Source organism: Schistocerca piceifrons, chromosome 1 (assembly GCF_021461385.2).
Source record: "Schistocerca piceifrons isolate TAMUIC-IGC-003096 chromosome 1, iqSchPice1.1, whole genome shotgun sequence".
Taxonomy (NCBI): domain Eukaryota; kingdom Metazoa; phylum Arthropoda; class Insecta; order Orthoptera; family Acrididae; genus Schistocerca; species Schistocerca piceifrons.
The window spans coordinates 149162087-149187740 of NC_060138.1; the positions used below are offsets into that span (position 1 = coordinate 149162087).

At 37.1% G+C, this 25654-nt stretch overlaps 1 protein-coding gene across 1 annotated transcript in view; it reads right to left on the reverse strand.

The window, feature by feature from the left end:
• LOC124783678 (calcium-activated potassium channel slowpoke) overlaps positions 1–25654 on the reverse strand; it is an 867461-nt gene that overhangs the window by 484033 nt on the left and 357774 nt on the right. Inside the window, exon 11 of the mRNA XM_047254040.1 lies at positions 21767–21879. Coding sequence (XP_047109996.1) covers positions 21767–21879 — 113 coding nt within the window. The remainder of the gene's footprint in view (positions 1–21766; positions 21880–25654) is intronic.

Genomic DNA, 25654 nt, shown 5'->3' on the forward strand with positions numbered 1-25654 from the left:
AACTGAGAAGTAAGAAATAAAATATTGAGAAAAAATGAAGATGAAAGTTAAATATTTGAAGACAGAATTGGCCTACAGAAAGGGTGAAGATGGCAAAATTTAAGCAATATGAATTCAACAAAAAAGATATGTATGTATTCTGGTGGGACACAAAGACATTTAATTATATTACATCACATTAAATTAATACTTGTTCCATACATTATGAATATGGCATTTTGTAATGATGTGAAATGTTTTAATTTGATTTTAAATGTTGGTTGGCAGGAAAAACCTATAATATGGCATGCATTCCTGTTTAATAATGTTCTCTTTCTCTCTGTTCACATTTATACCTGCTGTATATAAATACATTAGTTAAATATTATGCAATATTCAATACATTATTAAGCAGTTTTCAATAATTTCCACAATGAAACTACCATTAACAAACATTTTAACAGCATCATCTCTGGACAATTTCTATTGTCGAACACAATGAAATTAAATGAGAAAGTAGAAAAAATTATTTTAGATGTTTTGTCCATGAAACACAATTTTCAGGAGGGAATGACAAAATTTTCTTTGCACTTGGAGCTTCTTTAAATACTCACTTGACACATAATGCCACCACTGAACTTGTATGAACAGCCAGAAACATTAGCTAATTATTTGTGACTACATTTTATTCAAAGTAATTTCAGTAATAAAGAATCCACACAGAACTTCCAACTAATTCCAGAAAAATTCAAACAATTGAAAGCACTAAAGAGGCACAATACATTCTCGCTATGAAACATGCATTTTATAATAAATCAAAGTAAGCTATGATGTTGAACGGATGCCAAACAAAACAAGGTTCCACATAGATCACAGTTACTTAACAGAAAATATTTCTACAGTAGATCACATTACTTTGTCATCAATTACTAAAGAAAAGTTATTTATAAATTGAAGTGTGAAAAAAAACTGAAAGCAGTCTCAGTACCATATTATTTGAAAAGAAAGTATGAAAAAAGTTAACTTTTAAGCAAGAATGAGTAACCTCTAAGTCATTTTATTTGGAAATTTGCAATTCAAAGTTTTCTCTCTCTCTCTCTCTCTCTCTCTCAGTGCACTAATTAAATGCAGTCATTTACTAGGAGCAATAATATTTTTCTACACTGCTCACTGGAGTTTCTTCCAAATTACAATGGCATTTACATGGTTTGATGGAGGTGATCCACCATCATATTTTCCCATTATGATCACTGACACAGAAAATAATTAAATACTGATGATGGTAACTTCGGTGCACCAAGATTTTCAGCAATACACAACATGCATTGTTCTTGCAGCACCATTCTTCCCATAGCTTTCTTAATGACAGGAGAAAGTGAGTAATTTATCTTTTAGCACCATCTTAAAATAAAATTTCCTCCAGAGATTAAGACTGACATCTCTTATAAAGTGTATTATTGCCATCATAACTGCAATCACTAGCTACATACAGAAACCTGTGATGTTATAATTAGAATTATACGAAATTATTTTAATGCTTCAATGGAAATTTATTTTATTTGGCTTCCACACTGTCAAATAAACAAGAAGCTGTCTAACAGTGAGCACATGCAATGTCTATCCAGTGGAAAAATGTAAAATTATATAATAAAATATAGGATTTCATTGGTTGTTACATGATATTAATAGCATAAAAGTTGGATTTTAATTAACATATACAATTACATTCATGGTTTTCCTTCATTTCAGTCAAACAGATCAATCCCTTAACACCTGCATTGTCATAGTTTTTCAGATCCCTATATGTTACTAACAATTGGGAGTTATAGTGTGATTGAAATAATCTGCAAGAATTGCTGGCAGGACAGCTCCTTTATTAATGTCAAAGACGAGCCCATTTATCCTAACATGCTACCTAACCTAACAGATTGTTCGTAGAGTGAACCTTGTTGATGTATCACGTGAGTTCAACAAAAATAACAATTTTTTGAAAGTATAATCTAATTGGATAGACAAAAAAAAAATCTACTCTCCAAGTAGTGGCAGAACAACATACATATAAAGCTATTAAAATCTGCAAACTTTTGGAGCCAGTGGCTCCTTCCTCTGGCAAAAGGATTGAAGGGGAAGAGGTGTGAGTGAAAAGGACTGGTGAGGTTTAAGAAATGAGAAGAGTTCAGGAAAGTCTACAGGAACAGAAGTACCACTGTTTAGGTAGTTTAGGAGAAGATGGGATAGCTTTTTGAAGTGAAGTCTAGCATTGCAATATGTCCTTGGTTCTAACCAACCACCTGGACTTAATTTACATTAATTTCTTCAGGCTCAGCATTTCTTCACAGTAACTAATCCTCCTTTCTGCAATCCCTTTTAGTTTTGTATTTCTTTCATTTTCAGGCCTGTCTATTTTTTCCTCACACCCCTTGTCCCTCCTACCTTCATCACATATAATCCACTTTGCTGTGTTTTCTTATGATTTTGTGCACGATGCTTTGGCAGTGAACTCTGTCTTGCATATTACCTTATCTGCCATCTTTACACTTTCAGGTTTTCAAATCTTGTCAGGTTGCAGTCTTTCCTTCTCATCCCATTTGGTAGGTCTCCCTGGCCTAGGGTTCTGGACCACTTTTCTGAACTCTCCCCCATTTCTGTCCGCCTGCTTATCTGGGTGGCAACATGCTCGCCTCCCATGCAAGTGGGCCCGGGTTTGATTCCCGGCCGGGTTAGAGATTTTATCTGTTCGTGGACTAGGTGTTGTGTTGTCCTCATCATCATCATTTATTCCTCATCACCAGTGCGCAAATCGCCCAATGTGGCGTCAACTGAAATAAGACTTGCATTTGGCGGCTGAACTTCCCTGAATGGGGCCTCCTGGCAGATGATGCCATATGCTCATTTCATTTCCCCCCCATTTCTTAAACCTCACCAGTCCTTTTCCTTCACACCCCTTCCCTTCCCTTCCCTTCAGTCCTTCTGCCAGAAGGAGCCACTGGCTCCAAAGGCTTGAAAATTTTAATTCCTTTGTATGTGTGTTCCCCTACTGCCACTAGGTGAGTAGATGTTTCATCTATCCAATTTCATATTATCATGTTAGTTCTGATGGCAAATAAGCTCACTCTACAAAGAAAGAAGGCAACAAATACTGCAGTTCCTCTCTTAATCTCATGAACAAATTTACAGAACACAAGATTCTTCATCTGCTGTTGTACATATAAAAGTCTTTACTTTTCTAATGCATGTTCTTTGTATCAATTTTGCAAAATTATGAAAAATCTGTAACTTAAATCCTTTCTTAGAAACCTATAAAAAATTCTGTAACTCTTACTAACATACTTCAACATGATTTATTACTTATTTTATTGCAATTGGTACAGTACTCAATTTGAAAAAAAAAAAAGAGCTTGTATCTCTCTATCATAAATAGTGTTACAATTTAAAAGAAATTACCAGGCATGAAAAATGTGATATCATTATAATGAAGATTCATTTCGCAGATGAGCTGTACTGTTCAATTATTATTAAAGAGGCAGAATATGGCAATTGCATTTTCAGTAACTGATACATTCTGCAGTCTTGTTTGTGTAATTTTATTTGTTTCATCCTCTATAGAAAACTTGCTTGATTTACAGTCTTAGTACCAGCCCATGAGACAGATAATAGGTACAACATGCAGATGCATGGTATCATTGTTGCTAGGGGTAAAGTTCCAACTTCCACCACAGAACACTGGTGGACCATGCAGGATGACTTGTGCACCTACATAGTTCTCAGTATTAATAGAAATATTGTCTATTGCTTTATAGACTGTAAGGCAGGTACGCCTTCTCCTCCTATAATATAGTGGAATCTTCTGTGTAAGTGGTCCAATGCTGTTGCTCGAGCGGCTGTACAAAGACTAACACCTTCTTAACAAAATGATTCCTTCTTAACAAAATGATTACTTATACAGACAAAACTGTTGCATCTTTGAGCCCCTGGTTCTTGATGTACACCTACAGGTCCTTGATTGACGCTGTGGACCAGAAATTTTCTAAGTCCAGTGTCTGGGTGTTATCCCTTATGCAAGCTGTATTCACTCTAGCACCATGCGCGTTCAGGTGTCTGTTTTTAAACACAGAGCAATAAGCAGTTGCGTAATCACTGAAGTCAATGTTCACATGGAGAAAATCCCATGTGGCTAATGCTATGTGCTCATTAATAAAGTAAACAATTTGTAGTTTTTTGATAAAGATAAACAAAAGGGATTAATTTGTTTAATTTCTATAGTAATGGGTGAGATCACCCATAAGTTTAATTTTTTTACAATTGTCAATACCTTTAACCCTGACTAACATAGATTCAGATTCATTATTTTACGATGATTCCTAGTCCCCAGTATTAATATGGTTTGAAAATGTCTGCAAGGAAGTGTGACTTTCTGTGTTTCTCATAAATACTCATGAGCAGCGAAACATTTAGATACCTCACACTCAGCATCCAGAGGCTGTGATCATGCGAGTGTGAGTTGTGTTTGCGTGAGTGTGCGTGTGCATGTGTGTGTGCGTTGTGTTTCTGTTTCCGATGAAGGCCTTGTTGGCCGATAGTTTACTTTCTGATGGTCCTATTGTTGCACCTATCAGCAACTCAGCATCTCCGCCATATGTTGAGTCATTCCATTTTAACCTCTGTTAATTTAACTTCCACAGAATTTAACTTTCCAATACGCACTTAGGTTTGCTCTCAAGATTCTGTTACTATCTGCAGACAACACCTGTTACTGAGTACTATGTGAGCCACAACAGTTCTTAATTGCTCTTCAGACTCTTGCACTTTTTCACAAATTCAAGAGCAGTTTCAAAAGTTTCCACAATCACCACCAGATAATAGCATTAGTGCAATGAGGTTCTTGCATAAAGCTCATTCTTTCTGAGTAAACTTATGGCGTGTCAATTGTCTGGCTAGAGAACTCTGATGCATATGTCTCTCCATTGTTGATTCCATACACTGAATTGCTGAGATGAAAAAAAAAAAAAAAAAAAAAAAAAAAAAAAAAAAAAAAAAAAAAAAAAAAAAAAAAAAAAAAAAAATTTTTACAAGCACTGGTTAAGTACTTTGCAAAGAAAGGTATGAAAGCAAAGGAAATTCAAGTCAATTTTTAGAGCACATCAGGAGACACTGATACTTCATATTCAACTGCTGCCATGTAGACAAACGAGTTTAAATTTGGTCTGGACAGTTAAATTCTAATCAGTGTAGTGGTCAGGCAAGATGTGCCACTACCTCAGAATTTATTGCAATAGTGCATAAAATTGTCATAGAGGTTCATTGACTGAAAGTGCGAGAAACTGCAGAAGCTGTAGGGCTGTTATCTGAAAAGCTTATAACATTTTAACAGTGGAATTTAATATGAGAAAATTATCTGCTAGATGCATCCATGACATGACATGAGAAATGCTTCAGAATGATAATGTTTGAACAATTCTGACCTGTTTTCAGAGCAACCAGCAAGGCTTTTTGCACCAGTACGTGACTACAGATGAAACTTGAGTCCACTACTATACTCCAGAGATAAAACCACAACCAAATCAGTGGAAATATGTTGACTCACCATAACCAAAGCAAGCAAAGGCAATATAGTTGACCGGAAAGATCACAGTGTCAATTTTGTGGACCAACTACAGGAAGAGAGATGTGAACAATGGACAGGTTTGGTAAGGAAGAAAGTAATTTTTCACTAAGACAATGTGTGGCCACACACAAGTGTCATTTCCATGGCAAAAATATATGAACTAAGAAACTAAATACTGCCACTTCTCCCTTTGTTCACCTCATTTGCTGGAGGAGTCTAATTTCCAAGATCGGCTCATGGCATTGAAACATCACTAGACCAAGTACATTAGTGTGCACATAGACTACATTGAAAAATAAGGTAGTTTCAATGAGATGAGTCATTTCTTTCTTTTCAGACTACCAACATACTTTTACACTTTATCACTAATATTTTGATATTCTTACCCATTTTCTTATCTTGACAATTGATGATCTTGATGATCTGAGACATTTGAATGCCCCTAATTAAAGTGGAATTGACCGCTAGATGTCATGGCAGGTCGACCCAACATTATAAAAGGTAGAAGGGAATATTGTGTTGTTAGTACAGAAGCAAGTAGCAGCAAAATGGGTCAATTAAGTACATGTCACCTGAGACAAATCCAACACAGATATTTCAACCCTTCAAAAACTGCACAAATCAAATGTTGGTGATGTGACTGCGAAGTGGAAATGTTAAGGTACAATCAAATCTAAGTCAAGACCAGCTCACCTCATGCACTGATGGACAGGGACTGTTGAGTACTGAGAAGTGTGGATGTAAAAAATCATATGAAATCAGCAGAAGAAATCACCCATGAGTTCCAAACAGCTGCCACAGGTCCAGCTAGCACAATGACTGTATGCAAGTATATAAAAAGAATGGGCTACAGCTGTCAAGCAGCCACCATGTGCAGTGCCAGCAGTAAGCTGATAATAGCAGTAAGTAAAGAGGCAGTGGTGTTGTAGTACCTTTATTATTCTTAAGTGAGCATTAAATGCAGAAGAATATGAACACATATTAGCACTGTGTACTGTGTACAGTAGCGGCGCAGCACGGGCCATATGTTGACTTTGCTCCACACACTAGCCTCATACACCACTACCTTCTCTGGTTTTTGCTCCTGCGGTATAATGGGCTGTCATTCCTCCTCAGACATTCAGATACATCATCGAAAGCATCCCCAGCAGCATTCAAGCCATCACAAAGATGAAGGGTGGACTCACCCCTTATTAACATCCACTAGTATCTATCTGGATTCTTTTGATCAGATAGTGTATTTAGGAGCTATCTATATCAATGATTAGAGTAACCTATTGTATAAATCCATTGTTTGCATTTCACAGATTAGAGAGTCACAATCCATGTTCTCACAGAATTTCTGAAGGCACCGATTCAGGCTTTCTACTTGGCTCACAGCTAGATGCCTACAGTCAATTATACAAAAAATATTACAGCTTCTCTGCCATTTGTGAAAAGAAACCAAGTATGATTCAGAACCCAAGCAACAGGCATCATTTGACTAACATGGTAAACAATCCACACCTGGCTTCATCTTTTTCCCTCAAGCACTGCTGGGATGACTGCTTCAACATTTTTCTTTTTTGCAAACTCTTGCTTACAAACTGGAGAGGCAGGTAGTGAAGACTGAGGACAGGCAGATTATAGGAATGATGGATATGTTGCATGGAGAGTTCCCACTTGTGCAACTCAGAAAAACTGATAATTGCTAGGAAGAATCCAGATGGCACAGGCTGTAAAGCAGTATTAAACTGAAGAACGTTGTGTTGTGCAGCATATTCAGTATATGGGTCGTCCAGTTATTTCTTGGCTGCAGTTTAGTGGTGGCTGTTCATGAGGACAGAAATCTTGTTGGTTGCCATTCCCATGTAAAATGTGGTAAATCACATGGCTGCCTTGACAGGTGGCCCTGCCTTTGATATCAATGTAGGCATCCTTATGGTAGAGGATGATATTGAGGAAGGTAGCTTGTTAGGCTGAGGAGATCCAGAAGAAACGAATGGGGGAGAAGGTGTTGAGGTTCTGGAGGAATGTGGATTTCAGGAAGGATTCCTCTGGCCCATGAATAGGTCTGGATTGGATGGTGCTATGAAGGTGACCATGGCTGTATCACAGATTTGTTTATAGCTGATACCTTTAAAGGAGAAGTAATCATGAGTGAGGACATAATTGGTCATAGTAGCCAAAATGAGGTGGTAAGTTTGGAGTCGGGCACACATTGGGAAAGGTAGTGTTCAATGCTGGCTAGGCCACTGGCACTAGGGATGTAAGCATAAAGGAGGTGACATCGACAGAGCTGGGGTGGGGGTGGGGGCAGGTAGTACAGGGACAACAGCTGAGGAGATTAAATGGAGGAAATGTTTGGATCTTCTATTGCAAAAGTAGGTTATAGGTATAGGCTGAAGTTTGTTGGTCCACAACTACAGAGATACTCTCAGTGGGGGCACAGTAACCAGCCACAATGGGGAGTTCAGGGCTGTTGGGTTTATGAATTTTAGGAAGAATGTAGAAGGTGGAAATGCGGGGAGTGGTGAGGATGAGATGGGAGGGAGATTTAGGGAGAGGTTCTGAAATAGGATCAATGTGACAGGGTCTGTAGGTGGAATATATCCGACAGCTGGCGGAGGCCCCTGCCAAGTGATCTCTGTGGTTCACAACTATAGTTGTGGAGCTTTTGTGAGAAGGAAGGATTATAACACAGGGTGATTCAAAAAGAATACCACAACTTTAGGAATTTAAAACTCTGCAACGACAAAAGGCAGAGCTAAGCACTATCTGTCGGCGAATTAAGGGAGCTATAAAGTTTCATTTAGTTGTACATTTGTTCGCTTGAGGCGCTGTTGACTAGGCGTCAGCGTCAGTTGATGCTAAGATGGCGACCGCTCAACAGAAAGCTTTTTGTGTTATTGAGTACGGCAGAAGTGAATCGACGACAGTTGTTCAGCGTGCATTTCGAACGAAGTATGGTGTTAAACCTCCTGATAGGTGGTGTATTAAACGTTGGTATAAACAGTTTACAGAGAATGGGTGTTTGTGCAAAGGGAAAAGTTCTGGACGGCCGAGAACGAGTGATGAAAATGTAGCACGCATCCAGCAAGCATTTGTTCGCAGCCCAGGAAAATCGACTCGCAGAGCTAGCAGAGAGCTGCAAATTCCACAATCAACTGTATGGAGAGTCCTACGAAAAAGGTTAGTTATGAAACCTTATCGTCTGAAATTGGTTCAAGGACTGTCTGCAGCTGATAAGATTAAAAGAATCGATATCTGTGATTTTATCCTTGCTCAAGTGGAAACAGATGAATCTTTCGTTTCAAAGATTGTGTTTAGTGATGAAGCAACTTTCCACACTAATGGGAAAGTCAACCGTCACAATGTCTGTATATGGGGCACTGAGAATCCGTGGGAAACAACTCAGTATGAACGTGACTCGCCTAAGGTGAACGTTTTCTGTGCCATTTCAGCCAATAAAGCTTTTGGTCCCTTTTTCTTCGAAGGTGCTACTGTAACTGGACTACAGTATCTGGAGATGTTACAGAATTGGCTGTTCCCTCAGCTTGAACAAGAAGCACAACAATTCATATTTCAGCAGGATGGAGCGCCACCACATTGGCACTTATCTGTCCGTAACTACCTGAATGTCAACTATCCGAGGCGATGGATCGGCCGCCAGGCAGCCTGTGACAGAGCACTTCATCACTGGCCTCCAAGAAGCCCTGATCTTACCCCTTGCGATTTTTTCTTATGGGGGTATGTTAAGGATATGGTGTTTCGGCCACCTCTCCCAGCCACCATTGATGATTTGAAACGAGAAATAACAGCAGCTATCCAAACTGCTACGCCTGATATGCTACAGAGAGTGTGGAACGAGTTGGAGTATCGGGTTGATATTGCTCGAGTTTCTGGAGGGGGCCATATTGAACATCTCTGAACTTGTTTTTGAGTGAAAAAAAAAACCTTTTTAAATACTCTTTGTAATGATGTATAACAGAAGGTTATATTATGTTTCTTTCATTAAATACACATTTTTAAAGTTGTGGTATTCTTTTTGAATCACCCTGTATTAGGATCAGTTTTTAGATGGTGGACTACAATTCTTTCTTTAGACTTGAGGTTGGTTTCCACATTTAGGGATTTGCGGGATGATGGTAAGGTAAGATACAAGATTGCAAAGCTCTGGAAATTTAACAGGTGGTAATTTGGGAGCAGTGGGCGTGGATCATTGTTCGATGGAGGAGTGAACTGAGTCACACAGTGTTAAGTATTGGTTTTGGACTGAGTCTTACAGGTGGGGTTGGTGGCACAAAAGTGTTTCCAATGTAGGGACCACGAGAAGGAAAGCAGCTCTGTAACAAGCCTAGGATGATTGAATTTGGGTGTGAGACAAAAATTAAGACCTTTGGAAAGGACTGATACTTCTGTGGGACTGAGGCTTCTGGACGACAGGGTATGGCTGTGTTGTGGGTCAGGTTAGGCTCTGAGTGGTGTGGCGTGATGGGAGGTAGGTTTTGATGGTGTGATAAATGTAGTAGGTCTGCTAGGCAGGGTTTGGATGGTCTTAAGAGATGGATGACTTCGCAGTGGTTGTGTGTAGTGTGCAGTGTGATTTCCTATTTATAGACTGTCTTGTGGATTTATAACATTTACTTACACTTTCTTGTGCTTATTTCTGAATTCTGGATGCTATTATGTTGCTGTGGTTTGCATGCATTTTCACAGAACATTTATGTTTCAGATAAGCTGTTGACAGTTGTCTGTTTCACTGCTTTTTTTACCCTCAACTGGCAGCCGCTAAGTTCGAACTTATTCAGACATGTTTAAAGTGAGTGTGTGTGTGTGTGTGTGTGTGTGTGTGTGTGTGTGTGTGTGTGTGTGTGTGTGTACCACATGAGTTTATTATGTGTTGTTGAATAGTTCACTTAAAGTGCTGATTAATGTTCTGTTTGAGAGCGAGAGCAGTGTTTTATCACTGACGATTTTTCAACCTGTATGAGAGCTTTGATGAGTTAATTCTCTTCTATTATTAATAAATAGACAGATAGTTACTATGTTTTAAAATCTGGAGGTCCATTTCCATGCCATTGGTGTGGTGGCTGTTTTCAGTGATGTGGTCAGGAAATGTGGAGTGTCTGCTGTGTGTTTGCAATGCTCTTAAATGTCCAGTACATCTTATTCTGAAATTTCTAAATGTCTGTCCCACATGTACTGAATCAAAATTGTCTGGTTCCCAGGATGCATGGTCAATATTCAGAGACACGACAAGAACGATCATTCTAATTCTAGTAAACAGTGGCTCCAAAATGCATACCTTGAGAGCTATGAGTACTTCTTTATTTTCAATACTGCGAAACAAATCTCTTCTTCTGCAGTCACTTTGTTTTCCATTGTTTCAGATGTGGTAGTGTGGATTGAAACAAGAAAAATATGTCCAGTAAACATGGGATCTAAAGTGCATACCTGAACAGCAACAAGCACTTGTTCGTCTTCGCTTCTGTGAAACACATCTCTTCTACTGAACAAGTGCTCATATCTCGTAAGGTATGCATTTTAGAGCCCATGGATAGACATGTACAGGTATGGAGACAACCTCATGAATCCATGGACCTGCATGTCAGCAGGGGACTGTTCAAGCTAGACTTATTTGCTTCAAATGACTGCTCCTGTCACATCCTTGAATACTGACCATTCCTCCTGGGACACTCTTTATACCAGCTTTAGCGAATTTATTTAACAAAGTGTTGGGTGCTTTTCAGTACTGTATTTTTTGTTCTATATGCCACATGTATGACTTGTTTTCTCATAATGTTTCCCGTTATGTGGGTTATTTTGCTATTAAATGTCAGTGTGTACCACAAATTCCTGTAGTTTGTGATTTCATCATCTTTTGTGCTTTGTGCATTCTCTGCTGTATTATTGTACAGGTGTTGTCCTATAATATTGTTATGTGTGTTTTGTACACTGAAGCACCAAAGAAACTGGTACTGGCATGTGTATTCAAATACAGAGATATGTTAACAGGAAGAATATGGTGCTGCAATTAGCAACACCATATATAAGACAACATGTGCCTGATGCACTTGTTAGATCAATACTGGTGCTACAATGGCAGATTTTCAAGATTTAAGTGTGTTTGAATGTGGTGTTATGGTTGGTGCACAAGCAATGGGACACAGCATCTCCAAGGTAGCGGTGCAGTGGGGATTTTCCCGTACAACCATTTCATTAGTGTGCTGTAAATATCACGAATCCAGTAAAACATCAAATCTCTGACATCGCTGCAGCTGGAGAAAGATCCTGCAAGAACGGGACCAATGACGACTGAAGAGAATCATTCAATGTGACAGACGTGCAACCCTTCAGCAAATTGCTGCAGATTTCAGTCCTGGGCCACCAACAAGGTCAGCATGCAGACCCTTCAATGAAACATCATTGAAGTGGGCTCTCGAACCTGAAGACCCATTCATGTACCATTGATGACTGCTCAGCACAGAGCTTTATGCCTCGCCTGGGCCCATCAACACTGACATTGGACTGCTGATGACTGGAACGATGTTGCCTGGTCAGACGAGTCTCATTTCAAATTATATCGAGTGGATAGAAATGTACAGGTATGGAGACAACCTCATGAATCCACGGACCTGCATGTCAGCAGGGGACTGATCAAGCTGATGGAGCCTCTGTAATGGTGTTGGGCAGGTGCAGGTGATAAGGGGCCCCAGGCTAGTCTAGATATGAATCTGACAGGTGACAAGTATGTAGCATCCCGTCTGATCACCTGCATCCATTCATGTCCTTTGTGCATTCCGACAGAGTTGGGCAATTCCAGCAGGACAATGTGACACCCAATATGTCCAGAATTGCTGCAGAGTAGCTTTAGGAACACTCTTCTGAGTTTAAACAATTCCACTGGCTACCCAACTCCCCAGACTAAACATTATTGGGCATACCTGGGATGCCCTGCAACGTGCTGTTCAGCAGAGATCTCACCCCCTTGTACTCTTATGGATTTATGGACAGCCCTGCAGGATTCAGGGTGTCAATTCCCTCCAGCACAACTTCAGACATTAGTTGAGACCATGCCAGGTCGTGTTGCAGTGCTTCGGCATGCTCGTAGGGGGCCTACAAGATATTAGTCAGATGGACCAGTTTCTTTGGCTCATCAGTGTGTCAGTTCAGCTTGTATTGTATGGTTCAGTTTGTCTATGGCGCTTAGTCTGTAGCCGTTTTCTGGGGCAGTTCATCCAGTTCTTATGTGTTCTTCACCCATTGGAATTACATTCAATCTGCGTAGGAGGTTGCTGAGGCTGTCTTGTTTAGTGCTATGGGGCAGTTATATCTAGTGAGTTTTCTTTATATTGAGAACTGGTGATGGTCGGTTTTGTTTTCTATGGTAATTTCCATGAAGAGTATCTTCTTGCATATTTCAGTTTCAAGTGTGATGTGGATGTCTGGGTGAGTAGTACTGATCTCCGTGTATAACTTGGATATGTGTTTCATCTACCAAGCAAATTATGTCACCAGGATAGTGTTATTAATGCATTACTTTTTACTGGTTAGGTTTAATTATTACTTCAAAGATTTTGTACATCACATCAGAAAAGCAATCACACAAGGCAAAAAAGGCACCAATGATCAAATTACACTTTGTAACAGAACATTATTCAACACTCACACACACACACACACACACACACACACACACACACGCACGCACGCACACACACACACACACACACACACACACACACACAAACATACAATGCAAACACATATGGTCAAATTCATATTTATGGCTGCCAATATATTACATATTAGCAATTTCTATTTATGCTCAGTTATATTCTGTAATCATTCTAGGCCTGTGTTTGTATTATTGTGAAATAAAAACGGCATGGAAATCTTTGTACATGTGTATAGAATAACTGTAGCTTTTTTTTGAAAGTATTAGCTCCACTGAGCCAGCGCTACTGAAACTAATCAAGAATCAAAAGTGAAAAACACTGATACTGTAGCAATGATGCACAAAAAACAAACAGATTTTTAACAACAGCAGAAGCAATACAGAAAAAGTACTGTCAAGAGCAGCAGCATGTTGTTACTGCAGCAGAAGGGACCGCAACCTCGCCCAATTAATCTTAGTCCAGCTTTCAAGGAAGCTAATCAGGACTGGGCAATATGCCTGCATTGACCAAACTAAGTTGTCATTTCAAGGTAAGCGGAACTGACTCTGATTCAGAAAGCACCTGCTAGTTGTTGTCAAGTGTTCAGCTTTATGAATTAATTTGCAAGCTTCACTTCCCAGTAGCCACAAGGAGTCTTTCTCATGCAGACTTTTGTGCCCCATTGTTAGTCGTATTAGAATAACGTATATGATAACTGTAAAAACAATTCACAATTCTATATCACTTTTGTTGCACAGATAAAAGGACTCAACAGTATTTGTCAGCTTAAATAACAAATTATAGTTACAGCCATTCTTATGCATGACCATTAATCAGGGATGCAGTCATTGGTTTGGTACTTGATATCAAGCTTTGAAGGTAATTGCTAAAACTGTTTGACCTATATTGGATGAAGTCCTTGCACATTCTTGAGTAGGTAAAATTTCTGCTGCATTTCAGAATACAATAAGCAGACAAAGGAATAAAACATGATTGTGTGACCCAATCCATTCTGCACAGAATCATAAGAATTAATTAGGGGAGGTATGTCCACATCACATGTTCAGGCCATCAAATTCCTCACGTTCCAATCTCAGAACTCTATCACGTAGCTAAGAGATATCATCAGTGATACTGAGTAATTCGTACTATTCATCAGTATTTGCAGATTCTAAAGACACATATACAACAAGTACATTCCAATTATGTATATAGATACCTTTGCAGCAGCATATGGAAACAATCAAATGCTTACCAAGTCTAATGAACATTAAAGAATTATAATTGTTCTTTGTGAGTTACAATATGAAGTTTATTCTGAACATAGCTGTATAGGAATTCATTACCAGCCCCCTCAAAAGCAAATATCATTGTGGATATGTGAACAGCCACACATCTCATGTGATAGTAAAATACTTGAAGCCTGACAATATGAGGCTGTTGCAGCCATCTGCACATTTGCTGTGTGATTAGGTCAATAAACACCAAAAACAGCTGTGACACAAATGTTCACCCTCCGCCATGTCATTTGCGGAGTATATTTGTTAGTCATACACTGTAGGCTTTCACGGCTGGTGTTGTCCTCAGTTAAAACTTCCGGGCTGAGAGGCCGTCATTGATGTACAAAATTTCCACCTAATGTTTTGTCTCCATCTGCGGGAGACATCATCTGAGGTCATCTGGCTACTGCCGCAGAGGCTCCAGGTACTCTCGCATTTAGAGAGTGCATAGAGGACACCACCATTTGTCACATGATGCTGATGGTATGCCTATCTTTGGGAGGCGTCATCATTCTCGATTAAGAGTAATTGATTGTCATTCTGCTGGCGCTTCGTCAACATCCATATTTTGTCCAACTTTAAAACTTCCTCTTTTCTTATTATGGTGTTTATGAATTATTTATTATTTATGGTGTTTATGAATTATTTATTATTTATGGTGTTTATGAATCTCTATTGCTTCTCTATACATGCATGCATGATAATGGGATGTTTGTGCTAGAATGCTTGTCTCATTAAATTTAATTTCATAGTTCCCATCTTGAAAAATATGCTCAGCTACAGCAGATTTTTCGATGTATCCTAAGCGACAGTTTCTTTTATGTTCAGCTAAGCGGGTATTTACACTTCTTTTTATTGTTCCAATATATACTTGTCCACAAATGCATGGAATTTTGTATATTTGTTAGCTTTGTAACATTACGGATATACTACAAGAATAATTCAAGCTCAAATAAACTTGTAGGGTAGATGGCAGAGCTGCTTCTAGCAACTGGGTAAAAAAAATTTACAGCACACAATGAACATTGATAGTTAACATATTAAGCAATAAAAAGCTTGGACCTTCTGTGCCTGTATTCTTTCAGATTTAGCCACAGAACTTCAGGTGGAACTTATCCCTTTTTAAAATAAATAAATAAATAAATAAATAAATAAATAAAAAAGCACTATCTGCTTCCATATAAATCTGCATGGTCCTGTGTTTCTGGTTATACAAAACGAGTTTTTTTAGTGTACATGCAAATGATAATGAGTGAAAAAATGACAGTGGTTTGAATTCTTTAATTCCTCTCTGTTATTTACTCCTAAGTGAAGAATTTACAGCAAATATATGATGATATTATTTATTCTGTTACAATTAGGGTTTACAATAGGACTTTTAGAAGATAATCAGTTATTTCCATATCCATTGCCTTCCTGGACTGAATCTAACACTTAATTAACAATAAGAGCACCATATATATGACATGAGTAGAGGCATATCAAATACAAGGAAATGTATAGCCTTTCAGCCTGAAACATAACATTGATTGTCTAGTGTTAAAGAAGGCTCCAGAAATTAAAAATATAATAGACAAAATTGTTGAGTTCCACACTACATTCGGTCCTCTTCAGAAATGAATACACAACTGACAGAAAAGTTCACATAGGTGAAGCACTGTAGTAATTTTAAAGACACTGAGGGAGGACTTATCTATGGCATTGTGGGAGAAATTGTTACAGGTGGACTTATTCAGTGAATGTGAAAGACTACTGACAAATGTGTCATTTTTCAGCTTGTGGTTAGAGGTGTCTTGTAGCTAAGAAGTTACACTGTCTGGTACTACAGGTGGTATAGTACATTGCATGACTGGTTAATCAATTCATCATCTGCAGTAGGCACTATTGCACACCAGTATTGGAGTGACAGGAGATCAGTTTAGCAGCCTCCTCATCATTAACCCTCACAATACCAAGGGTGGGAGAAGGAGCGGGGTACTTTATCCTAAATTCTTTAAAATACTGTAGACTAGCCAGGTTCTGTACTTTACGCTTTAAATTTTTGAAAAAAAAATTGTTTTTAATGTAGTCTTCTACCAGATTCCATAAACATTTTAAAATATTCCATAAACATTTTAAAATTTTCAGTTAAACTTAACCCAAAATTTAAGTCTTGGTAGCAGATGTCATTTCTTACTATGAATATTGTATTCAGTATTCTCAGGTTCACAGCCCTACATACACATGAATGTCTCTTTAGAAATTATGTTGTAAATGTAAGTCAACAAAAATTAACAAACTTTTTTTAAGTCTTTTTGGGTGGGCATAAAAATCTCCCCCCTCCCTTGTAATACATGTTATTGGATATGTGCTAGTAATGCTAGGGTTCATGTAATCTTCATAAAGTCAGAAATGCTTCTTATCCTTCAGGGAGATTCTCCATTATCATGAGAAGGCACACTGACCCTCAGTCTTCTCCTCCAATGAAGAAAAAGATCTTTGGCAGAACCAGATAATAAATACTGTCTGCTTCCTCCCCCTCCCCCCCCCCTCCCCCCGCCCTCCAAATCACATACAGAATAGATGACTTAACAATCATATTATATTTTTTGATGCTGCATGTCTGGAGCGCAGCCATATATGAAAGTGAAATGTGGACATGGAAATGTATGACAATAAGAAAATGGAAGCATCTGAAATGTGATGCTATAAAAGCACGTTACACATTACATGAACAGATAGCACACGAAATGAAGAGATACTTATAGAGTACAGGTGAGAAGTCCATGGAAAAACCTCATTAGAAGAAGGAACAATTTTGTGGAGCATTTGGTATATTGCCTCTGAATAGATAACTTGATACCAGTGACAGTACTAAAGAGGAAAAATTTTAAAACTAGAACACTTAAAGAAAATTAATAAGAATTCAGTGTAGCAGGTATAGTCTCTAAATATGAGAAAAATTCAAAGGTGGCTGGTATTAGAGAAGTTTTATGACTGTTACCTAAAAGAAATGTTACAGATAGGAAAATCTGTACACATATGTAAGTCTGAAGCATCACACATACATTTTCATTTTTTTTTTAAGACAGCCTGTGACTCTTAGATCAGACTCAGAGATCACATTATACTTTGACTAAGGCATCAGTGGATGGCATTATTGCATTATTCACACTGCTCTCTTACTGTTAATGCCTGGTTTTGATTTCAGGGTCACTTCTCTTTCAGATAACTCCTCAAATGTCACCAGCCATCACATAGTTGAATGAATCCTATCAGGACAGCCTCTGAGATAAAACCCTTAGCGGTGCCAGCAATTGGATGCAGATTCTCAACATGGCAGTCAGATTTGTTGGCCACAAAGGTAATGAGGCATTCATTAGTTGCATTATATGAAAATAAAGTTTTGTTCAACATCCCATTAACCAAAATTTGCAGTACAATCGTCAGCATGTTACATGTTGTGCACAGGAAAACATAAATAACTAGAAGCACTACAGCAAGAACTTATTTGAAATGTTTCCTAATACGATGAAGGATTTTATATTATCAAGCTGAACCTGAATGATTGAGATGCATGTTGTTTATGCTTATTTTGTCTAGCTACAATAGAATGAGTGATCAATGGGCAGAGCTAGGTGACCAAGTATTGCAGTTCCGTTTCCAGAAACATCACAAATCAGATTTCTGTTACAGATAGTGATTTCCTTTTCTACAAAGACAAGAGTGTACTATGTGACTGAGCTGTATCTGCTGTCTGGACCAATTTTATATAATTTACATCAGACCAGGCAGAATTAGCACTCACATCACCTCAAGTATTTCTTATTCATTGAGTATCAAAGAACAGACTTCTTATTTTCATAACATATGTTCCAGCATATAGTTTTGAGAGGTCTTATTGGTACCAATATGATTTTTATTACAAATGTTGTCTTCTTTTATATGTCTCTACTGTTTGTTCAAATCCAGTACAGTATTCATCAGTATTTCCATGCATTGTCCATCACAGTGGATTTGTTGCAATAAACATACAAATAAACAAAAGAGGAAGGACATCTTCACTTTTTGCCCCTTTTTATGTGAATGAACTTATACAGGAAAGTATACCATCAAATTGTTTGGTTAACACTGCCAGAGAGCACAAACCTGTTGTTGCATTTTTAAAATCTTTTTACACTCAGATTAAATTTTGTAGGCATGTTCTTATCCAAAATATCTGTTTCTGCATGTGTGTTCATATTTTAGATATGTTGATCCTCAAAAATTGAATTACAGTTTATTACTGATTTTTGTTGTATAAATGACACTACATAAACATTATGTTCAGTCAAAGTGAAAATTTTATGCAGGGTGAGTCAAAAAGGACTTTAGAATATTGGAATGATACAGAAATATATTGAGATAACTTACAGAACTGGTACATGGTGACATTTTGTAGCAAACAACCTCAAATTTCATATAGAAATGTCAAATGTCATTTTGGTTCAATGTGACTACCATTTACCAAATATATGGAGCTTGATGAATGCATAAATTCATTAACAATCAACAATAAGTGACAAGGACATGGCATTCTATGAGAAAAGTAGAGAGGGTGGGTGACAAAAAAAATTAAAAAGGCAGATATAGCAGTGAATTTAAGACACTCTGAGTACCATAATTTAATAAGGGAAATGATTATTATGCCAGACCTGTATAAATTGTGAAAACAGTAAGGCTTCATTGGTTTTGATGAAGATGTTTTTAATATAGAAATGCACAACATCTTCCAGTTGTTATCTGGGTACGGAAACCCATATGTTTACAAATTAGAATGGTCAACATGGATTACAATTCCAATTCCTCTTTAAGGAATTTCCACAAATTTCTTACATTTTTCTTGCCATCATTTATAAATGACTTTTCCTTCAGAGAACTGACACACTTCAACAGTAGCTGGAGTGCCTTGTGAATAATTGACGATCACTATGTTTCTTATACAGTCATTGTTGCAAAGAAATCAGTCAATCAAGTCACAATCAAAAATACTTATTTAAGACAATGTAATAGAAGTAAGTCTGTCTTCATATTTCTCAATGATTATTATGTGCCTTTTACTAAAATTTGTTACACTGGTTGTAATTTTAAGAAGAAATGCAGTTAAGAACAAGAATTTCTGTGATACCATTTTCTTAATCCTACAATCCTCAATATTCAAGAATATGCTTAAAGTGAATGGGTTCTATGATTTGCCTGAAACCAATGACAGGTGCTGCTGATAGTGGGAGTAGTAACACCAAAATATAGCATACTAACCCCAGCCGGTAGAAATTATTTCTTTGTTGAGATAGGTTTGGAACGATCACTTCCTGCAAACTGTACTCAACTATAGATCACAAAAGTTTTGATAATGCATTCGAAAAATCATCATGTGCTGGACCACTCTACTTATGTTTGGGTATTCCATACACTGAGTGGAACACAGGTTGAAATAAACAAACACTTACACAAGAAAAAGAGTCACATTATTTATCAAACAGTGTTATAGCAATAAAATTAGCTTCCAAATGTACTAGTGTTAATTAAAATCCAACATGCATAAATATCAGTTAGTTATGGAAGTTTCTATAGTGAAATAACTAATTTGGGGCTCATCTCAGGCTTCTGCACACCAGTGCAAACTTACTCGCTTGCTTGTGGGAAAGTCATCCCGGTGAATGAAGGGGACAGAGTTTCTGTATACATCTCGCAGCCCGTTCCTTGCAGATAATCGTTCTGCCAGGCTTGAGTATCTGGGGACTGAAACATGAACCACGATTTTTCAGGAACGGGAAATCAGTATTCTACAAAACCCAATGGTTTGATTTTGATGTACAGCACCATCCACGTGCGACAGACCATCATGTGAAGCCAGCACATGTATTCTTCCTAGATGGGCAGCCCCAAACAATATTGATAATGGAATAAATCAAGAGACTGTTATTAGATTACTGTGAAGCAGCTAGACACAGGCAAAGATCTAAACACACATGTATGCACGCCAAAATTTAATTTCCAGTTGCTCAGGATATAAACGCAAAATATAGACCAAAGTCCAGTTAATAATCCATATACAAGTAATACTTCTTGAGAACTGCATGCTATATGGTGTAGAGAGTCATGAAGAGAAACTGAAACAAGGAACACAATGAATCACAGATATCATGATGGTATGTGAGATAACACAAATCATCACAAAACACAGACAAAGGACACACAGTATGTACCTAAAGAATTGCCTCTAGAAAGTTGCTAAAAGATTTACAAAGTGATTACAGATAATAACTGAAGAGTCTCCATGACAGATGCTACAATTATGTATTAAAAAAAGACAATGAAGTTACTGTAAATTTGAGAAGCTACTGAATCTATCACAATTTTTTGGTCTTGGAACCCTTGGGGATAAAACATGTTTCTTGTACAAAAAGGGAAAACTTGGCATTACATAAACAGAATCACAAGACTGTAAGAATGTTGAGAATCATAATGATGCCTTTATTATCTTCTAAAGAAACAATATTCTGTCTTTTTTTTTAAAAAAAAAGAAAAAGAAAAAGAAGAAAAAGTATTTGGCATATTTATAGCTAATAGAAATCTTATGTGGAACCATTTACTTGTTTCAATGACCCCAGTAATTAAAAATATAAATATACAGTGGCTCACTCCCTAGTCTGCAAATAAAACTATTGAAACTTTTGAGAGATCATTATACTTTTCTTTTGCTTATTCAATGTATTAACTAAGATGGACCTCTTCTCAAATAACATCTCATTGAATGTTGTGGTTCAAATTCTGCTCTATGACAAAAATATCTTGTCATTGTTCAGCCAAGTACAAAGATACTAGAATTTTTTTATGAGAGAGAGAAAGGGAAGGTGGGATAAATATTTCTTCAGACCTTTAGCTCCATTAAATTTCCAATTACATAAAGGAGTGGTAATGACATAATGAAGATTTTTCATTTACACTTTTGATTACGTTCCTTCATTACACAACCAAAATAGTCAACCCTACTTTCTTTGAGTTTTCAGGCATCTGAGGTGAAAATAATGAGAGTTATCAAAAGAAATCTACTAGAGTCACAAGAGAGAGAACAACAATATTAATGTGATAAATTTATTAATTTTAGCAATTTATTTTTAGGGGTGAAATACTTCATGGCTAGACAGAAATAAAATAGGAACAAATGAGAAGAAGTTGTAGCATAGACCTATAGATACTGAAATAAATGCAAAACATAACTGCAACAGCCCACTACTTACTCGGTAGCCTGGGCAAAAGGCATGCCTATAAATGTAGGACTCAGTGTTTCTGTGTACATCTCCATGCCAGTTCCACGTAAATAGTCGTTCTGCCATGACTGCATATCTGGTGACTGGAGACACATATTACATGATGAAAAGTTTGCAATTCCTAAACTCTGAATTTATCAATTCTTAACACAATAAATTATTTATCTCTGGTTGTCTTCGAGAAAACACATCCAGATGACCTCACAGCAACCTTCAAATTGTTTTACAGATCTAGGAGACAATTAAAATCTCATTAAGTGTTATTCACTACACAAAAAATCTGCCATTACATGAAACACTCCTCACAAAGTAATCCCATTTTCTTCTCTAAATAATGATGTTCTGCAATTAAACAAAAATTTTGGTGAAAGTCAGGTGCCAACTTACATGTCAATAAAACCCATGTATACATAACAAATAATGCTCTTTGAAATTCCTAAGGATTAATTCTAACAACTATGACTGTAATCCCTGCAAATAAAGAAATTAATAATAAGACTGAATCCAACAAAGAGGTTGTGTGCATGATTTATGAAAACATGCAGCTCAACTGCAGTTCAGCCTCTATCCCTGTAAAGAATAATTTTCAGATCCTGTGAAAGAATAAACAACTGTATTTATGAATGTTAAAGTAATAACAGCACTGTTATGCTTATGGACATATATTTTACATTGTTAATTTTTTCTTTGCCCTAATAACAAAACTGAATAATATTTTATATTATTCTTCATATCTGTTTATCTCCATTCAGTATATCTACATAAGTGTTCCATAAGCCACTTTGAGGTGTGCAACAGAGGGTATTTTGTATACCACTGTCAACCCCCCCCCCCCCCCCCCCCCTGACAAGTCCCTTATAAATACAAAATATGGAAGTTAAAAGTGAGTATTAACAGTATTTGAGGCACTAGATGAGCATGTGCTTCACTTTTTAAAATAGGAACAAATAAGGATAACTGACCCAAAGTGAATGTCCTATATGTAGACTTTTCTATTGAGAATCTACTAAGGACTGCTACAGCAGATATACACAGAAAACAAGAAGAAAGGCAGGTGGTCAAGAGAAGTTAAAATTAATCCAAAGCCTACAGCAGGACAAACACGCCATTCTAGGTTATTTTAAATTCCCTATCTATACTTCATTAACTCTTACATAATCCTTGAAGTGCCCAGTACTGAACAATGTAGAGTATGAAAACAAATGTTAATCAATTTCTGAACAAGTAAGTTTTGGCCAGAAGGCCTTCCTCTGATAAGACAACATACAAACCCACATTCACACAAGCACAGCTCACACCATATGATCACTTGTTTTTGGCTGCCATGGTTTTGTTCTCCCTGTCTGCGACTCAACATCACCACTATATATGGTGATTAGCAATCTACCCTTTTCATAATAATCTCATTATTTCATTCTGGATTTTCCATTGTTTGATTTTGTTATCCACTTTCTTGCTTTAACATTTACAATCACTTTTCACTTAAACTATCACTTGCAGCTAATGCAAACAATATTATAATCATAAGAAGACGTTTGTGATTGCTACAATACTGTTGAAAAACTTTTTATTCATTTTCTGACAGAATCACATTTATAGTTTTACATGACCAGATTCAACTGTATAAAAATGTCATCCCCAGATGAATACATTGCATTGCAGACTTGAACTCATTAAGGACAAAGAACTGTCATTGTCAATTATCCCTAACACTAAGTAATAGCACTCTCTCCTACCTCCCATTATCACCATAAACAACATAACATGCACACCACAGTCATCTATAAAAAACAGTTGTATTTAAAAGGAACCTAACATGAAAGTGACATTTGCACAGCAGTGAGAAAAATGAGGAAGAAAAACCTCTTTTTCACCACAAGGAATGGGACAAGCAGAAAGGACATGCTACATGCTATCTAACTTCTACATTTACTACTTACAATTTTCAGATAGTGTACATGCCACTGTCAAAAAAAAAAAAAAAAAAAAAAAAAAAACTTCCCACATGGAAACTAATTTTTGAGAGCACTATTACTAGTAATAATTTTCTTTCCCCTTTGAAATTGGGAAATTTACTGTGTATACCAGCTGTTAGCAGAATCTAGGTTCACTATTATAATAGGTCTTAAGACTTGCTTAAAATGCAGTCATGAGGAAAATTTCAGATGCACCATTTACAAAATAAAGAGCTGGTATAGAAGGTCTAGAACATATTGTATATATACTTCCAGCATGAAGGTCTAATTAATGGCTGGTTTATCAAATGCTAGTATTCTTTACTATTATACTACAAAATCTGTATCGTAAATGAGAATTTTAACAGTTAAATTACAAATCATAATTGCAGTATAAAATACCAAAACTAATGATGTTTTGTCTCCTTTCCTATGAGTAAAATTCCATCAGCTAATTCAATATCAGACTCCTGCAACTTATGGTGGTAATTTGGAGTCTTGTACCTGGGCAGAATGAAAACCCTATCTCCTATCCTCTTAAATATTCTGAGCGTAAGTATAGACTCAAAAAGAAATAATTACAACACCCTTTTAAAAAAAATTTCTATCTTACCACTAAAATATCAGTTGATACCTGTTTAGCACACCTTGTATTTGATTAAAGCATAGAATACTTTACTTAATATATCAGACAACAAATTTGTTCAAATTGTTAATAACACATAAATGTAAAGTTTCTAAACATTTTAGAGTGACCTGGTTCTTAGTTCTGAATCAACAAAAAGTTGGACAATTTTGGCAGTTAGTATTTTGTATCAGTGTTTCTTTGTGCAGTAGCACTGTAATTGCTACTGTTCAAGTCTGTGTTTCATTTCACTGCATTGTGTTTGGGCAATAGCAAGTTACGAGGTAATTGCTAGTCCATCGTGGGTGTTATTTGAACTCCTTTTATTTGTTTATTTGAGTGTGTCCCATAGATCCATTAGAATGAGTGATTCAACAGAAATTAGCATGGTTTAGTTTTGAAAAGGATTCAGTATTCCATAACTTTATAAGCCCACTGGGAAGAAATTTGGAAACATTTGCACTAGGTATAGACTTTTTTGGTTGGTAGTGTACACTATTTTTACATCTAGTATAATGCACATGGAATGGTGGGTTGGTTTCTTTTTGGGGGGGCTCTTTATGGTGAAGAAAATATGAGAAACAGTGGTAAGAATTCCCATCTGGCTAAACAATTTGTGACAGAAGGTTCTCAGACTTACAAGTACTCTACAATTGAATCTTTTTCTTTCTTCCTTTCCCTTGCCTTCATCCCATCTAGTACAGAGTTCACATTTTCAGGATCTGGTAAATTATATGGATTACTTAACTTCGTGGGCAGATACCATTTTTAACACCACAGTCATCACGGTAACGTCTGGTAGGGAAATCATGTGTGTCATCTATCTGTGAATCACACAAACTTTTTTTGTAAGTTATCGCACTTTAACTGTTTTCGTACTACATCGTCTGAGGTGAAAGTTGAGTATCGGCCCTCCAACTGTCTAAATTAGCATGGGAATCAGCTTTAAGTAATGCTCAGGAGGGCTCTCGTACCAACCCAAGGTCATTAATCCACCATGGGGATTCGGTATTCAATCTGGGTCTAGCACACCTCCCTGTCTCACTAACTAGCACACTGTGCATTTTGCTATATAAGAAGGCACTCTAAAAATGGTTGTACTCCATCTTTTCTGAACAATGACAATTTTTGAACAAGAAAAAAATACACTCCCTTTCTGACCATTTGATCACCAATGCAAGACAGCACTCTTAATGCAATAGAGCAGTTAAGCTCAATAATTTCAGAGATGGAGTTTCTGATGTCTCCAGTTTAGTCTGAAGTCTAAGTGGAGGTCCA